This window comes from Lissotriton vulgaris, chromosome 8 (assembly GCF_964263255.1).
Source record: "Lissotriton vulgaris chromosome 8, aLisVul1.2, whole genome shotgun sequence".
NCBI lineage: Eukaryota > Metazoa > Chordata > Amphibia > Caudata > Salamandridae > Lissotriton > Lissotriton vulgaris.
In genome coordinates this window covers 297,881,168-297,901,994 of record NC_141696.1, presented here as the reverse complement: position 1 = coordinate 297,901,994, position 20,827 = coordinate 297,881,168, and the positions used below count along the sequence as shown (strand labels likewise).

At 42.1% G+C, this 20,827-nt stretch overlaps 1 protein-coding gene across 2 annotated transcripts in view; it reads left to right on the top strand.

Annotated features, from left to right (window-relative positions):
- The window catches only part of ROBO1 (roundabout guidance receptor 1), a 1,555,637-nt gene extending 1,536,469 nt beyond the window's left edge, over positions 1-19,168 (top strand). For both annotated transcript variants that reach the window (XM_086934074.1, XM_086934075.1), the window contains 3 exons: positions 12,735-13,043; positions 15,886-16,082; positions 17,390-19,168. In XM_086934074.1, coding sequence (XP_086790200.1) covers positions 12,735-13,043; positions 15,886-16,082; positions 17,390-17,404 — 521 coding nt within the window. In that variant the 3' untranslated portion in view covers positions 17,405-19,168. The remainder of the gene's footprint in view (positions 1-12,734; positions 13,044-15,885; positions 16,083-17,389) is intronic.
- The last annotated feature ends 1,659 nt before the right edge of the window (positions 19,169-20,827 follow it).

The following is a 20,827-nucleotide window of genomic DNA, read 5'->3' as shown; positions in this document are numbered from 1 at the left end:
CTATGAGGCTCACAAATCTAAAATACTATGGTCTCAATTCACAGATCTTGTCCATCTTGAATAGTCACGCTTGCTCTAGATGTAAATTAATGTTAATTTTTCGAGCCTGTTTCACAAAGTATTGCCTGTGTGCTTTACTTCAGACTAGTGGAGGAGACACTCATTTCGATATGGAAGTGGGTTATGCTCTATAGTGTATTTATCAGACGTACGCATATCAATGTTGGAATAGCATGTCTTTCATAGCTTTTGCATCCGGCAATGCTTACAGGAATGTCTTCTGTTTATATTGTCTTAGACGGTTTAAAGTGCATGTATACCTTCAAAGGTCATGATCTACTGATTTGCAATAAAAATAGTTTAAAATATAAAATTTAAGTATATATGCATTAGGAACATTACCTTTAGTGCCAGGAAACTTATGGTGACAGAGCGCTATATAAAACCCCCTTAAGATAAGATAAGATAAGATAGTAATAACAAGGGACTGGAATAGGAATACAGTCTATTTTCATACAGGCTCAATAAGTCAGGCTCTACAGTCTACACTGTCTCCTTCTTTGTCCTGTGCATTACACTTTCCCCTGCTTACCCACCTATCCCGACACCCTTTTGTCTACTCACCTGTCCGTCTGCCTGACGGGCACAGTCTATGGTCTCGCCTTTCTATGGCTCCTGTAAATGAGCGTGCAGAAGGCAAACTACTAGAAAAACTCTCCCTTTCCGCTCTAGGGAACCATTGCAAGACAATGTTGAGATTAGCCTGCCTAATTATCGAATCAGTTGGGTAGATTATACCTTTACAGTACTAAATATAGGTGCCATTTTGCAGGCTTCATTAAGCCACCGCTCAAGCATTTCAACTCTGCGCTCTGATTATACCCAAAATAATTTCATAATGTAAAGACTGCTATGGATATTTTGTCATTTGCATTTTGTCTTGCTGAAATTAGAGCTATATTTAATGGTAGAGATTAGTCTTTTTATTTCAAAGATCTTTTTTTATTTAGGTAGTGATGCACATTGGAAGTTAAAGTACTTTGAATATCCTTATATTGTTCACGTTTCTTAAGTCAAAGGCATTTTTTCGATGGACATTCGTAGACAATTTTCTTTTAAAAGTTCACGTTCTAAGTTTTAAACTTAAGTTTAGATCTCGTTTAATGAGTCAACATGGTGAGTCACATGTTCGCCTAAGGACTTTTCAGTAATCCAAGTGTAGTGGGAAAGTATGGTGAATATCCACGCATCCTTTTCCATTTTCGTTGATAAACAAAAATAGCAGTGAAGCGGCCCTCATTATGTAATGTAATGATGTCTTATAAAGCGCATGAATCACCCCACATGGGGTATCTCCGCACTGTAGACCGCTGGGGAACCCATCCTGGCTTTCCCTGTGAGATGGGCCCTACTGGGTATCTCCAAGGTGATACCAGGCATCCCCGGCGTATGTGAGGGGCCGTTGTGGAGATGAGGCAAGCTAATGCCCAGATTTTCCAAGTGTGATCCCTGGTTAGAGTAGGCACCGAGGCGAGAATTATCGAGTCAGCTGACCCTGGTCCACGACCCTGCCGCAAATTGAACCCTGGTCCCAGGCCGTCCTCTGCTTCCGGGTCTGCCGCCTCTAACCAGTGAGCCACACCACTCCACTGAATCCATGAACCTGATCGCACTGGAGCAGTTTTCCCGTGACCTTACTAGCATTACTGACATTTAGTACTAGTAAGATAACCTCACCAGGATATGTCCTCGTTTCATACTGGCATCCACCAGCAAAAGCTAGTTGCAAAAAGAGACCAGAATGAATAATTACTGTAGCCACAGAGTGTGGAGCCCCTCCAGGGTGTCTTTGAGTTTTACAAATGCATTTTATAAATTATTTAAATATTATGTATTTGAATAGAAAAACCAATCAATCAGGTGTGTTATTTTGATAGCCACCAAATGATGACTTTGATTCACTGCTGCTTATACATATATTTAGAGCTGTTGCATTAATCAACCTTGTTAACGTATAGACTTGCAGTTGCACTTCAGATAAATCACTTTTTGTGACTACCTAATACAGCCAGAATTGTCATCCTCCCCCAAAATAACCAAAATGGTTGTGATTGTCATAACATCTTTGGCTGCTAAATGACACCATGTTATTTGTTATTACTCCAGACAGTCCTGGCATGCTAGCCCAAAGGACTTTTTATTGTGGGACTTACAGTTTTATTTTTAGAGTTAGATTTATGATCTTAATACCCAAGGCTGTCAGGAAGTGTTACACATGACATAGGTCTGATTGGAAGCTGCGAATATTGCAAACTGCAAACAGCGATTTATGTAAATTTGAGCTCTCACCTCCCAGCTTACACGTTCATAAACCATAGACACGATGTGACAGTCACAGTTTACTCAATTTTATTATTGTCTTTTTTGCATCTAGACTCTATCCCAAAGTGCTCGGAATCAGCCTAACTATGCATTTTAGTGCTTTTATAATTCACTTAAACAAGAAAATCCTGAGACTGGGCAAGACTACACAATGATGATTTTTTTGGTGGGTGAGGTCACACAACTGTCAGGGGCTGTGTCATTAATAATACCAGTCTACACAAAATATTGTACTGGAGTTGATGCACCACAACCGAAAATTGTTTCCAAGTTTCTAGCACACATAAGCTCCCTCCTCCCATATGCTCAGTCTATGTAGTGGATGAAGTTTAATAATGTCCCCCAGGATACACAAATATCTATGGTCCCTGAAGAAAAACACACCCACACACATACTGTCACACTCCTGCACCTTGCAATGTTGTCAAAAATAATGTGAGATGAATGCAGTAGTGGTACCTGCTTTATGTGCCACTGTGGGAGTATACTCCACACTACATGTCATACAACTCTCACTGGAAATATTTTCAAGTAGTGGTAGATTATATGGCTGGTAAGTACACTTAAAAATTCAGGATTTTAAAAATTATAACCAAGAATAATGTGTGCTTATAGCACGACTGATGTTTCTAAATGTTATTATAACAGGTGTTACTACCAACCAATTTACTGGTACTGAATTGACCAACCTTAGAAGGATGGCTGACTGAGTATTCCTTACCAGAGACTTGTACTTGTGGCACTACAGATGTTAGAAGCATGTTTTACCTCACTGAGCTATCATGCAAGCAGTGAGAACAGCATACATTAAAAGCATGCCTTTAAACGTGGTTCCATCTCAACATATATAAAATATAAACATCCCTTCAAGGTAATTGGGGAAATACACATGGCTTGCCCCATGTGAAAGGACGCATTGCTGGAGTTGCGTCACTTTTGTGACACACTCAAGCAATGCGTCACTTTTGCGCTTACAGATACGTCAGAAATACTGACGTATATGTAACTCCTTGCGACATGATGCGTAATACATTAAATATGACGCATCAGGAATGTCGCAAGGAGTACGCAGCGATGCATCATTTCTCATAAATGAGGCCCATAGAGCTTAGCATTGATCTGCGCCACATTGCATCAAGGGGGCTTCCCCTGGGTGGTCGTTGGGCATTCCAGGGAAACCACTCATGTTTTTTTATGCAAATGTAACACGTTTCACAACCTTTAGATAACCGCCAAGAGACCAGTGGTATTTGCATGATATATAAGTGTTATTAACATTACACAACAACTGCTTAGCTACTAAAATTGCCAGACCAGGCTTTGGTACAAAAAGATAACACCTTCTTGAGGCAGGCCAAACAAAGTAGGAGAAACACTGTACAGCATACATCCAATGTGCAAAATGACTTTTTAAATGTCTAGGCATAGGGGTTTTTACTAAAAGAGTATGTTTCTGGTACAAAAGCTATTCTATACAACAAACATACAAGTTTGCACTATGGCACTAGACAGCAGTGACAGAGCTGCGGAAGAGATCAGCAGCAGGACATATTTACTAAATTGTGGCTCTCTGCCCTGGGCTCTGCCCATAGAACAACACTGCAAATTTGGATCTTTGCTTGCTACACTGAATTGCACTGAATTACTTTAAATCTGACCCTTTTTAGCTACTGAGTTGTGCTAGAAAGTGTTTTGTCCTGTTTGTAACGTTCCAGGCACATTCCTCAAATACGAGCACTTGACGCATGGCATACGTTGCCAAACCCGATTTACAGATTTTGGTGATTTTGTTGTTGTTGTTTTATTGTTTGTTTCGAAAAGCACATTTACTTATGGTGTTTAGACTACGGTCTTCCTTTTGTAGTTTAGAATGACGTTAGAACATCGTTTTGGTCATTGTGCCAGCCTTTGTGATTCGGTGACTACATCTGTACATGTGCGTTATCCCTGTGGCGAATTTTGGGGCATATTACCAAGCAATAGCGATAATTATCGCTATTGCTTGGTTAGAGACAAAAATTTACCGCTGAGCTGCGGCGATTTTTACCGCAAATAGACCTTGGTATTAACAAGGTTTATCGCAAATGCGATAAAAATCGCCGCAATGCATGAAGATCGCTGAAAAGTCAGCGATATTCATGCATTACCGAGCTAATGCTCTTAGCCATGTTATCCACCTCCCATTGGATAACATGGCTAAGAACTGCTCAGGGCAGGTGTTAGCTTTTGGAGATATTTGCGCTTAGTGCGAATATCTCTAAAAGTTGGTAATAGGAGATAGCGATGTTAGCGACAGTTTTCAGTCGCTAACATCTTGGCACGCCCACTTTGCATGTCATTAGTGATAAATATCACTGACATGCAAAGGGGGGCCCAAGATGGTCGCTATCTCCTACTAGCTGTCGCTAACTGGTGTTAACGACAGCTAGGTAATAGGGAGATAATTGTATCTTCGCTTTCTTGGCTTTTAAAGCCAAAAAAGCGGAGATAAACCCCCTTGATAATATGCCCCTTTGTCTTGTGATGAAACTGTCGGAGACTGGGAAACCTGCTGTTTGTACAGCAGACAGAGAGCTATTGCTTGTTTAACGTCTACAGTCCACTGCCAGTCATAACTTGAAGTAACAATTCAATCTCTGCCAAAATGAAGCAAGGCTTCTGTATCCAATTAATTCATGTGAAGAACTTCGACAGTATTAGACACTACAGAGTACCCCCTCCAGCTGAACTGACAGAAACGGAAACACCTCTTATCGGGGTCTAATTCAATTAGATATAAAATATCAGACATATTACATTGTCATGTTTTGTTCTTGTGAGATCGGAGACAGAAACTGCCTGCTCTGGCTCACAGGCGCCATTTTATGTTTTTTTCTGATGTTTATTGCAAGCAAATATTGTGGAGAAGGGAAGGCAGGCTCTAATCATTTCTCCTCATGCCATCACACACAATATCGACTCCTGCTGAAAAGGTAATGCTTGTTCTCCCAGGAGGCTATCCAGGGATAATGCAAACATGGTGATGTTGTTGAGAAAAAGCCTTTAATGAAAATGCCTCAGGTGGCCCAGGTTTTATTAAACCACCACCTTCCAGTTTAAGAAAAAAAAAAATCCCGACAACCTTAGGGCTTTGTTGGGAAAGCGTGTAATGGGCGCTCCCTGAGACTAAACCATCTTGTCATGTTTCCTCCATTTGCTAAAAGGAGGAAACAAAGGGGGTATCGCGGGCAACGATTGGCCCCACCTGACTCTCCGCAACAACAATCTGATTAGGTATTTCATTACGGCATTTCATTACCAGCCCGCACTTTTTTCAAAGCGGAGGGCCATTTACCTCCATCATATGAAAATATTATAGATGCTTATCCAGACATCCAAGAAGGGTTTTCCAGCCACGTCTCCCCATGATTTCTTCCACTTGACAGAAAAATGTAATACAAACCACACAGCATGATGAGCACGAGCAATTTTGCAATGAGTGGCTCTCTGCGAGATTATCTGCACTTCATTCTGAGTATTTCCTCTCGCGCGCTCCCCTCTGATACGCGGCGACATTAAATACTGCCCTGACTCGGTGCACATGGGTGGCCTGGCATCTGCCCAGACCCCCTTAGTCAGAATATTATCAGATTTCAAGAGGTTATTGCAGTTGCTACGCAGACTTTGTGAAGAGGGAACAAAAGGTGCAAATCCCCAAATTGTACTAGATATTCCTCATTTATGGCACCCCTGCGAAGCCATTTTGCTGAATTTAATGGGCGTTTTATCAGTTCATGCTCTTTTGTTGAGAGTGTTCCTAGCTGAGAAATCGGCTAAGCATCAGCCATTGATATGAACGCTTCAAGCGAATAGTTTAGAGAAAATATAGGAGGGGGGGGGGGGGTTATTAAGCTATTACATTGTCAATGAACCACAAGAGATTGGTCGTTTTTATCCCAGATACGGAAAATAGTGAGGTAGAATGGAAATCGATTCATTTACAAAGTGCAGTCTTTTTTTCAACTCGTGGTCATTTTTAGGGGCAGCATCTGTGTGTCTTGTTCTGCAGGTTCAATAATTCGGCATATGGTAATGACTGGTAAACACTTGTGTACTATTTCAGTAATCAATTGGAAATGCTTACAAACTGTACTGTAAAGAACTTCACTGGTGAAATATCATAGCAGCAGTTCTCTAAGGGGTGTTACGTCCATTGCTTTAAATGGGCAGGTGCTGGCTGGTACTGAGTACCTACACTTCTTTAATTTGAAAGGAAAGTGCCTGAACTTCTCGGCACTGCCTCAATACATTTAATGGGAGAGCACCAGCCCTTCTCAGCAAGCACATACTCTGAAATGTGAGTACTAACACTGATTACATTCCTCTGCTCCAGTGGGCGTGGGATCTTCTAATGCAGTCGTAGTTTCTCAAGGGAGTGCTGTGGGTAGGGGTAGGGGCAGAGTGGTGGGTAGTAAACTCCGGCATACGGCCGAAGCGAGTTAAGTACAGAAATAAAAAAATAAAACACATTACATTGCGCGCGCACTGCATCGCTGATTGGGTTGCAGCGTGCGCAATGTAATTATTTTTATTTATTTATTTATGTACTTAACTCGGTTTGGCCTTATGCCGGAGTTTACTACCCACCACCCTGCCCCTTCCCCAGGGCCGGACTGGGAACCAGAACCGGCCCTGGCAAAGTGCTCGGCCGGCCCCCCTCCCCCCCTCCGGGAGGAGAGGGGAGGGGGGAGAGGTGCGACCGCGCTCTGTGACAGGGCCGGTTTTCGGCCGTTTTTGTTACAGAGCCGTTTTTGCAGCATAACGTCCCTGTAACAAAAACGGCCCCAGGGGCCCAAAACCGGCCCCCAACCATGCGGCGCACCGGGGGATTGCCCGGTGCCCTCAACGGCCAGTCCGGGCCTGCCCTTCCCTGCCCCACCACCCCGCAGCACTCCCCCAGTAGCATGCATGGCTATACATTAATTCTCCTTCATTCATCAGTGAGTACTGTTCTGAATTAAGTTGATTGCTTGCAGTATCAGTTGACCCGTGTGGAACAATTGTGTAATTTGCACTTGAGACAAACAATAACATCAAATAAAAGAAAGCACAATATGTTTGTCCCTCCACTTCCCTGCGCCTCCGAACAACTTCTAGGGCACTTTGACGAGTTGTGCATTTTCTTCTGAGTAGAAAAGCACCACAGAATAAAAAGAAGCTGCCAAAGAGAAAAAAGCACTGCAAGCTGTGGTTTTTATATAGCAGTGTATTAGTCGACCCATAAAAAGCCGAGGCTTTCTAAATTCCATTTTGTAATAAACCAGCCTCTTGACGCTCTCACATCGGTGCCAGATAATTGTTCATGACCTCACTTTAGAATGTTGGAGGATTAACCATCATGTGGAAAGCAGTGAGGTATATTCTGATGAATCCGAAATAAATGTGAACATAGAAGTGAGCGATAATTAAGGAGTTGTCAGAGACAGGTTTTCTTAAACCCTTATCTAAGAGAGAAAGAGAACATGCCAGACCATCCCACCTATTAAAGCCTTTTATTTAAAATCTGCTCATTGTACTACTTGTGAGAGCTTTTTCTGTCGCCTTCTCTTTTTCTAAACACCTAAATTAATGTAAAAAATGTACATTAACAAGGCTCCCTTTTTGCAGTGCACTAATAATGTAACTGTTTTCGAAGTTGTAATGCAATAAGTAAACAAACACTGAAAACTCTCATGTCATTTAGTTGAGCCAACGTGCAGGTTTGACATTAATCATTTTGGGCTTAATTTACAAAGGTATTTGCCCACGTATGTTCAACATAGTTGCACAGATGGCATTGTTTACATGCGGAAATCCAAGTTTAGTATTCACAGACTGTGAACCTACACCGATAAATAGATTTACCCCAACTTACTATTAATCTATTCCGATGTAATAATAAGTGAAAGTGTATTTGGTCATTGGGAAAGAGACAGGTAATTCCAGGGAGCATTGCACACATACTTGGTAGGGAGTTAACAGACTTTTGAGTTTGGGGGTATTCACAAACCTTTTCGAGGTCATTGGTACCTATGAATAGGCTTGGTGATTTATTAAGCAAATGCCCATCGTACTTGGAAATGGAAAGGAATCCCTCACAACACAGGTGGGGCTTAAGAAAAGCGGGTTGGTTTACATGGAAAAATATTTCACATTGGGATAAAAGAAATTACCATTGTGTGCACCAGCGACAGTTTCTCTTCAAGGGCGTCGGGGCTCCGCCCCCTTTACTTTCACTGTCATTGCCAAAATAAAAGCAAAGTGTATCTGTTTGTTAGTTATCTTAATTAAATGCTGCTTTTACTCTACACACATAGCATTCCTTTTTGGTATTTCTGGAGGATGAGGCTGCCACACACCGCCACTCACTGTGCGATGACACTACAGTCTGCAGTGACGCCAACGCTAAGTGATGCGTTAAACCTGCTGGCTCTGCCATGGGCCGACTCAAACATTTACAGTATTTGCCGGGGTGATGATCTCACAGCCATTGAGCCTGTGAGGTTATCAGCTCGGCAAAGACATAGCCTCGATGACCAGTCTCCACCCCGATGACATGGAATAGAAATTAGCCCCAGGAGTTTTAGACTGAAGCCCTGTAATGCTGGGGCTTCACGTCAATCAGAGAGCATGGTCCACCCACCTTTCTCAACTAATCACAAACGGGTGGCTTCCGGGTACCACCCTGTGAGGGGTTGGTGCCACCCTGTGATGAGTTGAGAACGTGTTGGGTAGAGTCTACACGCAGGCTGGAAGCAGAGGAATCGAGTCTGAGCATTTTATTATCAGGACTCTTGGAGGCAACTGCGCAGACTTGAGGTGTCAGCTTCCGCTCTGCACTTTGTGAGGAGGTCATTTGAGGTCCCATGTGAGGGGTGTGTGACTTTCAGAGGCACTGTCTGGCAGCCAGGACCAAGCGAGCGGCATGGAGCTAAGGTGGTGCACACTGCAGGTGCGGGTGTACTCTCGGTACTCGGTACGTGTATTACCAAGGCTATTTTATACAATACTTTTTGGGAAGATGACTGGTGCTTCTGAAAATGAAACAAATGATTGTAAAAGCTCTCACTATCCATATTGATCAATTCAAAACCCTGTTTCCTATTTCCCCGCCAACATATCCAGAATAGGCCTTGTAATTTGCGCTGTAATCTAGTAGAGTTTCCGCAGTTCCTGTTTCAGGGAGGGAGTAGGCTTTTCAGAAAAGTTTCTCACTTTCATTGAGCCTCTTTTCAGATACTGTGGTTGCACATATCCCTTCACACACACTGATTTTCTCTATTTTTCTTCAACTGGCCTGTTTTGGCCCGAAGTTTACAAACAGCTCCCAATACTGTCCTTGTACACCTCTCCTCCTACACAAGCTATCATCCAGCGCCACTTGTACGTCTCAAAAAGGCTATGGGCCATATTATCAAGAATGGCGCAAACATTATCGCCGCTTTAGCGGCCAGAAACTGCAGCAAAAGCGGCGATAATGGGGCTTGATAATATGCCCTAAAGAATTCCAATAGAAGCCCATGTTTGATGTCCTTGACACCAGAAACTGGGCTTCTATTGGAATTCTCTAGGGCATATTGCTGGTGCTGTTCTCGATAAATGGCCCAATGTGCATGGAAGGCAGGGCAGGGCTAGCTGGACGGCTGGCGAGAGCTCAGGCAGAGAGGTTGAGAGCCTGAACTTGTCAGACGATGGCCAACTCCTCGAAAGTGGAGCCCTGTTAGTTGACTTTTCTTCCCAAGACTCCAGTAGTTACTCGGTACCACATGCAGAACGTCTGCAGCAGAAGGCTGGGGAACCGGGTTCAAGTCTCGGCGTCGCTTACCATCTTGTTATTCTGAGCAAATCGCTTAATGTCCCGAACCTCAAATACAACAATGAATGTGCCCTTGTGTAATGTGCTCATCATGTAAGGTGCGCCAACACCTTCGGGTCGAGTTTGCGCTGTAATAAAAAGACAATGCACACATTTCTGGCAGGGAAGATGGCACGGAGGAATGCAAGCTCGCATTAAATTAAATGCGAGTCAGTGGCTGGGGGCCGGCTCTAGGCTCATGGTGGCCCTGGGCAAGGAGCGTAGGTAGGGGGCCCGGAAGAGGTGGTTCGGGCGGGGCGGAGCGAGCAGGCCAGTAAAGAGGGGAGGGGGTCAGGGTGTTTGGAAGTGGAACAGAGCCGGAGGCCGCCAAATCCCTGCCAGGGGCCACCACGCAAATATGTATCCATCCTCAGAGGATTAATATATTAAGGATATATATTGGCGTGGTGGCCCCTGGGGTTTGGTGGCCCTGTGCAGGTGCACAGCTTGCACATGCCTAGAGCCGGCCCTGACTGCATGGCCCTAAAGGATTGTCCATAGCAATCAGAGGGCAGCCAGTGCCTCACTGGGATTTGTGGGGTTAGACTCGCAGAAAGGAATTCACACATACATTTTAGCTGCCTCTTCCCATGGACGCATCTCCACTATCCCATTTAGCTAAATCACTCTTACATTTTCCCCAAAAAGTTCCCTTACATTTACTTCAAAAGGGTCGCCATCCCCGTTCTTCCAGTTCCACTTTGGCCTGGACTGAGAATCTGGTCATCATTCACAGAATCGGGTGTTTGCTTTTATCTGATTTTTATTTTTATGATGAATTTCTATGAACATTGTATGGTGGATGTATTAATATGGAGTCGAAGTGCAATAAACAGTGTTTACTGGCAGACGTTGTCTGATGGCCCCAACAATGTGGACCACCAGGTTTGAGGTTTTTATTTTACTTCTGTGACAGTCCTCTGCACCTTCTTCGGTGATTTGTCATTTGACCTGATTAACAAGTTTGTCCTCTGATATTTTGCAGAGACTTAAAGTCATGCTTATTAATATTCAGTGCATCCCGAGCAGGTATCTCTAACTGTCATTCCAGCCAGTACACAAAGCTCTCTTTTCTAACGTGATCTCTCATTATTGAACTGCATGCTTCCGCATTTGTGTGGTGAAATGCAACCTCTGGTTGTTTTATTATACTACAGACTGTTCACACACCTCATTATATTTTTGGATTGCTAACTGAAGTTGTAAATCTTAACTGAAAACAGGAAAGCCCCAATTAATGTGTCTCAGAATTTGCACCTATATAATATGTTGGACGCAGTAGTGGCTTGCTCAGGTAAGAGCAGCGGGCCGGGGTGGGTGGTGGTGGAAGTAGACAGACAACGGGATAAGTAATATTAAATAAATAAAACCGCTTACTTTGCGCTCGCTGCATTGCCGATGCGCCGAGCACAAAGTAAGTGGTTGTTTTTATTTATTCATTTATTTAATATTACTTATCCTGTCGTCTGTCGACTTACACCGCGCCCCGCCTCACCACTCTTACCTATGCGAGCCGCCACTGTTAGGACTATCTCTTGTATGTGCCATCCCCCTGCCTTTCCGTCCTGAAGAGCATCATCATTCTGCAATCTAACTCTAGTCCCAGTTAGCATAGGTGCCGGCGCTGATCTGATCAGCATCCCATCACAGCTCCCGGCCCCAGCTCGATATGAATAGGAGCTCACAAACAGTAACTGCAGGCCTGCCTCCATGACCGACAACAAACCACTGGTCTAATCCACCTTGATGTTATTCAGGCACAAATCCCTTTTTTGGTAGTGCATGTAAACAATACAAAGGGGTTTCCTTGTTAACTTAGTAAGGGCTGACAGACCTATGGAGGTCTATGGATAGGAAGAGATAGTTGGCGGAACTAAAGCCGATACTAAAGGAACATACATAAGTGCAAGTCTTCCTTGAATCCATAGCAGCAGCAGCAGGCTGGACTTTTCCATTTCACTTGAACTGAGAAAGCTGTTCAGGCTGGAAAAAGAGCATTTAATTCCAGGACAACAGTTAAAATAAAATAAACAGTTACACCTTCATCAGGCCAGAGTGCTTTGCATGGAATACACTGCTCTCTCTTTCTTTTTTTAAATCCAAAGAGAGATCTAGTTGCTTCTTTTATATTCAACTTTTTCATAAAATTCTGTATTTGCTTCCGTCTAACTGGTAGAAATCCATTGTCTATGGTGCTTACTGTGTCTTGCCTGGACTATGGTAATAGTAGATTTACACAAAAATGTTTGTTTACCTTTGAATGAGGTCCCCAATGTTCATTTACTTGTGTACAAAAGAAAATCCTCCCTTGGGGGAATTCATTTTTTATCAAATAGCTTATAAGTTTGTGTTCAGTTGTTTTACATTAGTTAGTAATTAAATGCCACAATTTTCCTTATTGAATATCTTTGAAACACGAACCTATCTTTATTAACGTGATGTAAACCCTGTTTATAATGAACCCTTTTTTAACTTGCAGATCTTCCCCCTCCTCCTCTGCCACCACCAGCTTTAAAATCCCCCACAGCTCAGTCCAAGGGACAGCTCGATGCTCGCCCTGGAATGGTTTTGAAACATCCATCCATTGACCAAAGAACAGAGAGGTCAGCAGAACGAACTGGCGGGCAATACAGAGGAAGGGAAGCAGCCGACAGCAGACAACCTTCTGATGTACGGACAAGTTCAGGGGAGCGCCGAGATTGCCAAGACCTGCAAAGTGATGGAAGGGCGCGAGGAAGCAAAGCATCCAAACGGGAAGGCACACCAGTAAAAACCCAATTACACCAAGGTACATCCTTGTCTTTGGATATCCTTGTGGCTGCATGCGTGTTACGTGTTGATATGAATATTGCTTATTTGATATGCCATTTTGATATCCATTAGTGCATTTTTTCAGATACAACCATTTTCTTTGGCTGAAACCATGAATCACATCAGGAAGATCCCATACTTTGTTTTGCAATAGTTAGTTTTACAAGCAATTTGGGGCTGTATTACACAAGTGCCCTGGGGGTGCAACGGGCATTTGTGCTCGCTTCCGCTTCCCCGGGGCACTTTGGTATTACAGAAGACGTGGCAGATACCTGTGCGTCCCCTTCTGAAATACAAATAGTGCTGGCACACATAAAGCACCTGCTCTATCTTCAGAGGCCATTCCCTCATTTGCATGGGGGCGTGGCTCCATGCAAATGAGGGAATCCCTTTGCCTTTGTGCCCGCGCCGTATTACTGATGCGGGCGCTGAGGCTAAAAAGCTTTCAGGTGGCACACTGATAGTGCACCACCAGAAGGTGAATAAACATGAAGCACATTGCATTAAAACAATGTAAGACAAATTAGAGTTCACAGGAATCTGATTCCCTCGGATGCCTTGTTTTAGCCTCACAGTGGAGAAGTGTGGCTCAGGGGTTAGAGGCGGCAGACCTGGAGCTTGAGTTCGGCCCGGGACCAGGGTTCAATTCCCCGCCTCGGCGGGTCTTGGGCTCAAAAATTCCACGGACTCGTTAATTCTCGCTCCTGTGCCTTCTCGACTCACGGGTTCACACTCTGCGACTCTGGGCAATAGCTTGCTTAATCTCCACAACGGCCCCTCGCGGTGGGATGCCTGACTTTCACCTTGTGGATACCCTGCCAGGGTATCTCACCGGGGAATACCAGGACGGGTTCCCTAAGCAAGCGCTGAGATGCCCCAGGGTAAGTCGTGCGCTATATAAGTCTCATTCATTTCATTTCATTTCATAGAGAGACTTATGAAACAATAAGTTAAAGAAACTGGCTTCTTACTGCATAAGAACCAGGGTACAGCTTTCCTAAAAAGTCATGAAGTGCAAAGCAGCAAGACAACATGCTACGCCTACTGTACATGGAGATCGCAGGAATGTGCCAACATTGCTAACATATGGTGCATTCCTCCTCTCTCTCTCTGAGCTTGTGCATTTGTGGCTACCAAGCGCCAAAGCAGACACCCTTATGCCATTATATCCGATGCTTCGTTACAACCAGGATTGGTTTTATGAAAGAAGGGACACCTTGTTGCACAAAAACAATACCTAGAGGCATTTTCTTCTTTCTATATGTGCTGCAGGAAAATTGAAGATATTTCTCCATATTAAGTCTCACCTGGGAAAGTGCAGCATTTCAACCCATTCCCAGGTGTGCTAGTCTCAATAAATAGGGTAATGCACCAAATACCATGGGTGGATGTGTGGGAACACCCCCGCTCTACCCATGGAACGCTTTCCCAATGCAGAGGAATGCAAGACAGAGACTTGCACTGCCTTACTTTACTCCGGATTTACTACGCAACACAATGTGACTCTACATGGCACAGTAAATCTAACATAAGGGCTTGCGTCACCTTGTGTGATGCCATGGAATACATGCCATTAATAAATCTAGGCCCAGATATCTTACTTTATTCAACTTTAGCAACATCTTTCTAAAGAAATTCAAACTACAAAAATATCACTAGATGCTCTGGTAGAGAAGTTACCAAGCTCTGAACATTCTGAAACTTTCCTTAGGAGCACAGCCAACTACCTACTCTTTGCTTAATTTGCAAATAAAACTATTAAAACAAGGCCCATAGAGTCAGAAAAGGAAGACCGTCAGGCATTATGACTCCAAAAGCTGGAAGGTCTAAACAGACTTCAGCTGGCACTCACCATGAACATGAAACTAGAGTACTAAACCAGCTTCTCACCATTGCACCATACAAGTATGACAATTCAGACTATTCAATGCCCCCAAAGCCATAAGATTCGCATGGGTGGCAGCAATTAGACATTTTTAACGTATATTGAATTTGTTAACAGCTATTGTTGTGCTTACTCTAAATCAGACAAACAGCCCATCATGTGGCAGACTATGATAAGTGCCGGAGTTACAACTTAAGTGCCGGCGCCAAGCACCGGCAACCACCAGCTCAAATTAAGCGCTGCTCCACAGTAAATACATAAATAAGAACTGAGCTCTAATTAAATGTTCTGATTTAATACTTTGTATGTGTATATTTTGCAGCGTGAATCTTTTCTGGATTCTCATGCTGTAAATTATTCCATCATCTAGTGGTTGGGTCTGGAATGTTCCTTTTTTTCCTATAGTCTCTTTCTTGTTGTTGTGGGCATCATTGAGGGTCATTTGGTGGCAATACCTTCCCTGACTCATGTAACAAGTGACCAGAAATATGTAAGAGGTATGATTTTAACACTACAGAAAGCTACAGAGTCAATTCATAAATACTGAGCACACATTACATTCTCTCACTCTGTACTTTGTATGTGTATATTATGCATTCATTAAAATCACGAACACCTTGATTTGAAATGTATATAATTACCCAGGAAAGTAATATACAATATCAGCACTGACCACATTAATGGATGTGCGCAGAGCAGGGAGCTGAGTGGAACACTTCACCCTATATTCACAATATAGGACTCAAGATCCGCAGTTTAGTCATGTTCCCTCCTATTCATGAAAGGTGTAAGTAGTCTGCAGGCATATTATGTTTTTTTGTTTTTGTATAAGGTTCCACAATTTTTGCCCTCTCTTGGCACTGGGAGTACATTAAGTGGTAGAAGAACCTCAAAATGGATGTGTTAGATAGTAACTTTTTGTTTTTTTCCACAGAGGATATCCTACCCTACTGCAAACCTACATTTCCCACATCAAACAACCCTCGGGACCCCAGCTCCTCTAGCTCCATGTCTTCGAGAGGGTCGGGTGGAAAGCGTCGCGCAGATCAAACCGCAGGCCGGAAGAATGCAGCTGAAATGCAAGTGTTAGTATCCTACGAACGCGGAGGGCCCAGAGACGAGGAGTTTGAGGTAACTGCAACCCACCGTTTTTTTCCCTATAGTATGCTTTTGACTGCTCAGTTTTCCAAACACATTATTTAATTTTGTATTTTATTTTTAATTTCTATATTTTATGCTCAATTGCAACAAAATAGGTCTATGACGAGATGTTTCTAGTAGTTTCAGTGACATTGTGCCATCACTCGCCAGTGTCTTGTATGTCATCTGAGAATGGAATTTATTTCTTTACTTTGGTTTGAGAAGCCGAATGTCTCTGTTGTTAGTTTATAAATGGTTGTGGAAAACTCAATGAACTCACAAAAAGGAATCATTGGAAAATCATCCGTCATTTAATGTGGAAATAACCGTGCTGTAAAGGCTAATGTGGAATCAATTCTACTGACAGAAGCCATGCAGACAGTGTGTCTACAGTTATTGTCAGCCACATTTCACTTATTTGGTTACATCCATACCAGAGCCTCAGGAATGTACCACCACCACAGCGCTTATTTCTGCCTTCGCGAACAGCGACACCACAACATGTATTTATTTTACTTCAACCATTAGCAATTTCCAGTGCACAGGGTTTTTAACAGGCTGATTATAATCATGAGTAAAGCAATTATAAAAGTGCAATGTTTGCATTAGTTGTGGAGTCATTTGCCATACAAAATATTTTGAATGACTCTACCAATAGAGTAAAAGAAGGTAGAATGATTTATAACATGTTATATGGCTCTATTTACAGATAAATTACTCTTTTTTTAACAGCTTCATCTCTTTTTTCAAGATCACTCGACTTTGCGGTGTTATTTTACTTTTCTGGAACATTCTCAGTTTCTTATTTCTCTGAAACTCTTAGAAAAATGATAACGTTTTTAAAATCTGCGACATCTTGTTGGTAAAAAATGCCCCATGGCGCGTTTCCGGCAGAACCAGCGATTTTAGTTAATAAAACTCCTTTAAACAGTAGTGGATGCTTCCTTGTGGCACATAACTGAATTTTGACTTGTTCAAACACGTAAACATAGGTCTAATTCTGCCTCGGAAAATATTGTTGAAAGGAAGATTAGGCGTTGAAGTGGAAAAGACTCAATGATATGTGCATAGTTGCAATGAAGTGAAACAATATTTCTGATCATGGTGCCAAACACCCAGCCTTAACAGTGCCCCTTCTCCGACCTCTGTACTCTACATTTCGGTTTTGCAGAGTGTTCTGCAAAAAATTAGAAAGCATTACTTGTTTTTTCTTAAAGAATCTTTGTGCCGTTCAAGTTGACTGTTAAAGAGATGCAAGCAAGATCGCCTGTAATTTATTGCTGTTTTATTTCTTACAGGAAACAGAAAGCTGAAAACAACCAGGTCAAAGTCACATAATCAGAAAGCTGTCCCCTAAGATGCCTCCACGTGGATCTCGTTCAATGCCAGAAATACTGTTCAGTGCAATCAAAGTGTACAAATGTATTTTTTCTTTTTTTATTCATGGTAACAGCTGAACACTATTTCCTTTTCCTGTTTACACATCTCTCCCCTTCTCGAACATTCTTCGCCGCTCATCTCCCATGGCAGGGCACAAGATGGCACCTTACTGCTCCTCCAGCCAGGAAGGCAGATGATCTTGTTGTCGAGCTCCTTCTAGTGCTGCTTCAGGGATTGACCAGCAGAAGGTGCCAGGAACTGGCGTTGTTGCTTTTCTTTATTTTGTCCTTGTTTTCTGAAATCCCTTGCTTCCAGTAGAAGTCGCAATGCACTGCTTCTGTTCACGAGGTCGATTCTAGAAATTGTAATATACCACTCAACGTGATTGGCAGCATACGGTAAAACCTATGCAAAGGGTTGTTGTAGCATTTCGAGTTGATTGGTCTGCATTTAATGCTAAAGATAAATAAATCTCTGTTTACGGGCTGTTTTTTTGACAGTTCCTCAAATGACATTGTCAGTCCCATTTACCATTTTAGTTGTATCAACAAAACACCTTGGAGGTGTCTCATTGTATATATGTACTTTTTGTATGCTCCTGTGGTACTTAAACCTGTCTTCCTCATTTCAGAAGTAAAGGACAGATTTATTGAAACTATGCTATTCGCTTCAATAATGTAAAGCTTGTTCAATTTCTAGTGGTTTGGGGATTTTATTCCGGCATTCTAAGCTTAAGAAATAAATATATTTTTCCATCTGCATAAGTGTTGTGGAGAACTGGGAAAACAAAGAATCCTATCGTTTCCAAAGCATTTGGAAGAATTTGAATTCACATTTTTCAAATTGGATCAAATCAACGTTCAGATTTACCAGAGGCCTAAAGGGCTTGATTTTTCCAAAGGATTTTACAGATGTTTCCTATTTGGCAGAAATTGAACATACAGATATCATCCCATCCCTGCCCCAATTACAAGTGCCACTCTGGAAGTTTTCTTCGACCCTGTATTTTTGTAATGCACTGTTTTTTTTTTTTTGGTTTTAAAAGCACAATCACTAAACTTTATTTGTAAACCATTGTAACTATTAACCTTTTTGTCTTATTGAAAAATGTCGAAAAGCATTATTTTGTTCATGCGTTTGTTGATAACGAGTTGTAGTTGAATTATATGTAAAGTGACACATGGTGGTGATGTACACACACACCCCGTAAACTGGACATTTCCACTCTTTCCTGTATAAAATATTCTCACATTTATCTGTTCGACCAATACAGGAATATTTTTTTCAAATGCAAGAGAAATGCATTAATTGCCTTTTGTAAACCTGCCAAATGATCTTTTCCGTCCGCGGATTTTATGACCTATTTATAAGCATATACTTTCCTTGGCTTTATCAGTGGTGCTACTTGCAACATGTGCATTTATTCATTGGCACATACGGGGTTTTCCCACTGTGGGTGAAAAATTTTGTTGGCGATTATTGCAGATAAAATTTTGACTTGAAAATTTTTAAGGAAAAAGAGACATCGTTGTATAGAAAAGGTGGGCAGTCTACGGGAACAGTCCATGTTATCAATGTTTTCATTATGTTCATATAAGAAACAACATCTTATTTTTAGCCATAATTTTACATACTGATGGTAAATAATCAGAAATGTAATTTTGTTGCATTATTTATTAAAAATGTTCTCAAATGCATATGTTGTATTGGTTTCTGTTCTTTTGCCAAATGTATTGCAGTATCATGTAGACATTTAGCTATTTCCAAACACTGTTTCAAATGATTGATCTCTTGTTGGGTTATGGAAATACTGAAATCTTTGCTGCAGCTGATATCATTTATGGAGGGTGTTAAGTTTTCCACGATTCAAGAATTTTTTCCTTTAACAGACTTGCAGACATAAGAGGTGTGATATCTTGATGAAATGTGGAAGGATTCATTTCTACATGATCCTAGGGATTTAGTCATGGTTTCTAGCCGCTTCAGTGTGTTTTGTTGTTTTAACAGCTGACAGGGATTTAACAGTGGACAGGAATTACCGTACTAGAACTGGATAGATTGGGTGCATGGGAATATATGAATGTGGTGTTGCATCGTAATGTTTGGCGTCCACGGTTTCTCCGGTTTGCTACCTTTTAGAATTGAATGAGAAATCACCCATGCAATTTGGTCAAAAAAAGTATGGGAAGTATTTCAATGCTTCTAGACCAATAATTTTTCATTCAATTTATTAGATGCCTCATTGCCACAGTGAAGGAGTTGTAATAAAAGCAGTTACTGATATGGTAAAGGTAGAAGAAGATATTTGCAATTTTCGCAGGAGCCAGGCTCTCCTTTTTGAAAAATGAAGATAACTCAAAGGCGTTGGTGTTATTGCCTTGACTTTCTTATGGCAGCTTGGCCCAGATCAAGGGTTAAATCTGCACGAGGTCATTTTGATGCAAGTGTGAGAATAATGATGAGAGTAAGGTCATTTTCAAATAGTAAGGAATAAATCAACCCTGAAGCCCTATCCCTCACTATAAGCAACAAATCCCCAGTTTTGGATGTAAACACTAATGGCCATTCAATGGAGAATGAGGGATGGGCCGTTATTTATTTTTTTTTTTTACAACTTGTTTGTCAGGGGATTGATATTCAGAGAATGTTACCTGGTCATGGTGGGATCCCTGAAGTTCAACACCAGTTTTGATTATAAGCATAGTCTTAAATTTTCGCAAACTGCCATCGAAAGTGTACTCTGAAAAATGAACACCACATCAGTATGTTCTGTTTCCCACGAGACCATGGATCAGAGGACTGCATCCCATGCTTGTACTTAAAACAAACAATTCTGGTCCACAGAGATAAAATCCTTTGGGCACATTGGGCCAATACATACTTGGTGGGCCTGTTGGAGATGGGAACACAGAAAAAAAGGGTGCTCTGTCGAAAGAGAAGATGGGTTTCTCTAACAACTATGAGGCGTAGAAGGTTCAGGTGAACACCAAGATATCAAGGTCGATGCAAGGGGGTGATAGGGTAACACAACACTATTGTCAGATTTAACACTAAAGTCAGACTTATCAATCCATTCAAGGACACCTTATGTGGCCATACATGGCTTGATATATCTGGAGTATTGCAAGGCTGGCCAAATCGCTGCCTTTCCCCAGGGAGACTTTCCATGGGTAGTGCGTGGGTGTTCCTATGCAACTTGGATAACAATGGTTCAGAGACCAAACTATCTATAAACTGTCTGTGTGCTCTAGAGGGTACAACCGTGAAATCTACTAGGAGTATATCGTGGTGAAATAATTGTTCCCATCAGATTACCAACCTGTACCGCCCTACATCATTTGGGATCCTTCACCCCG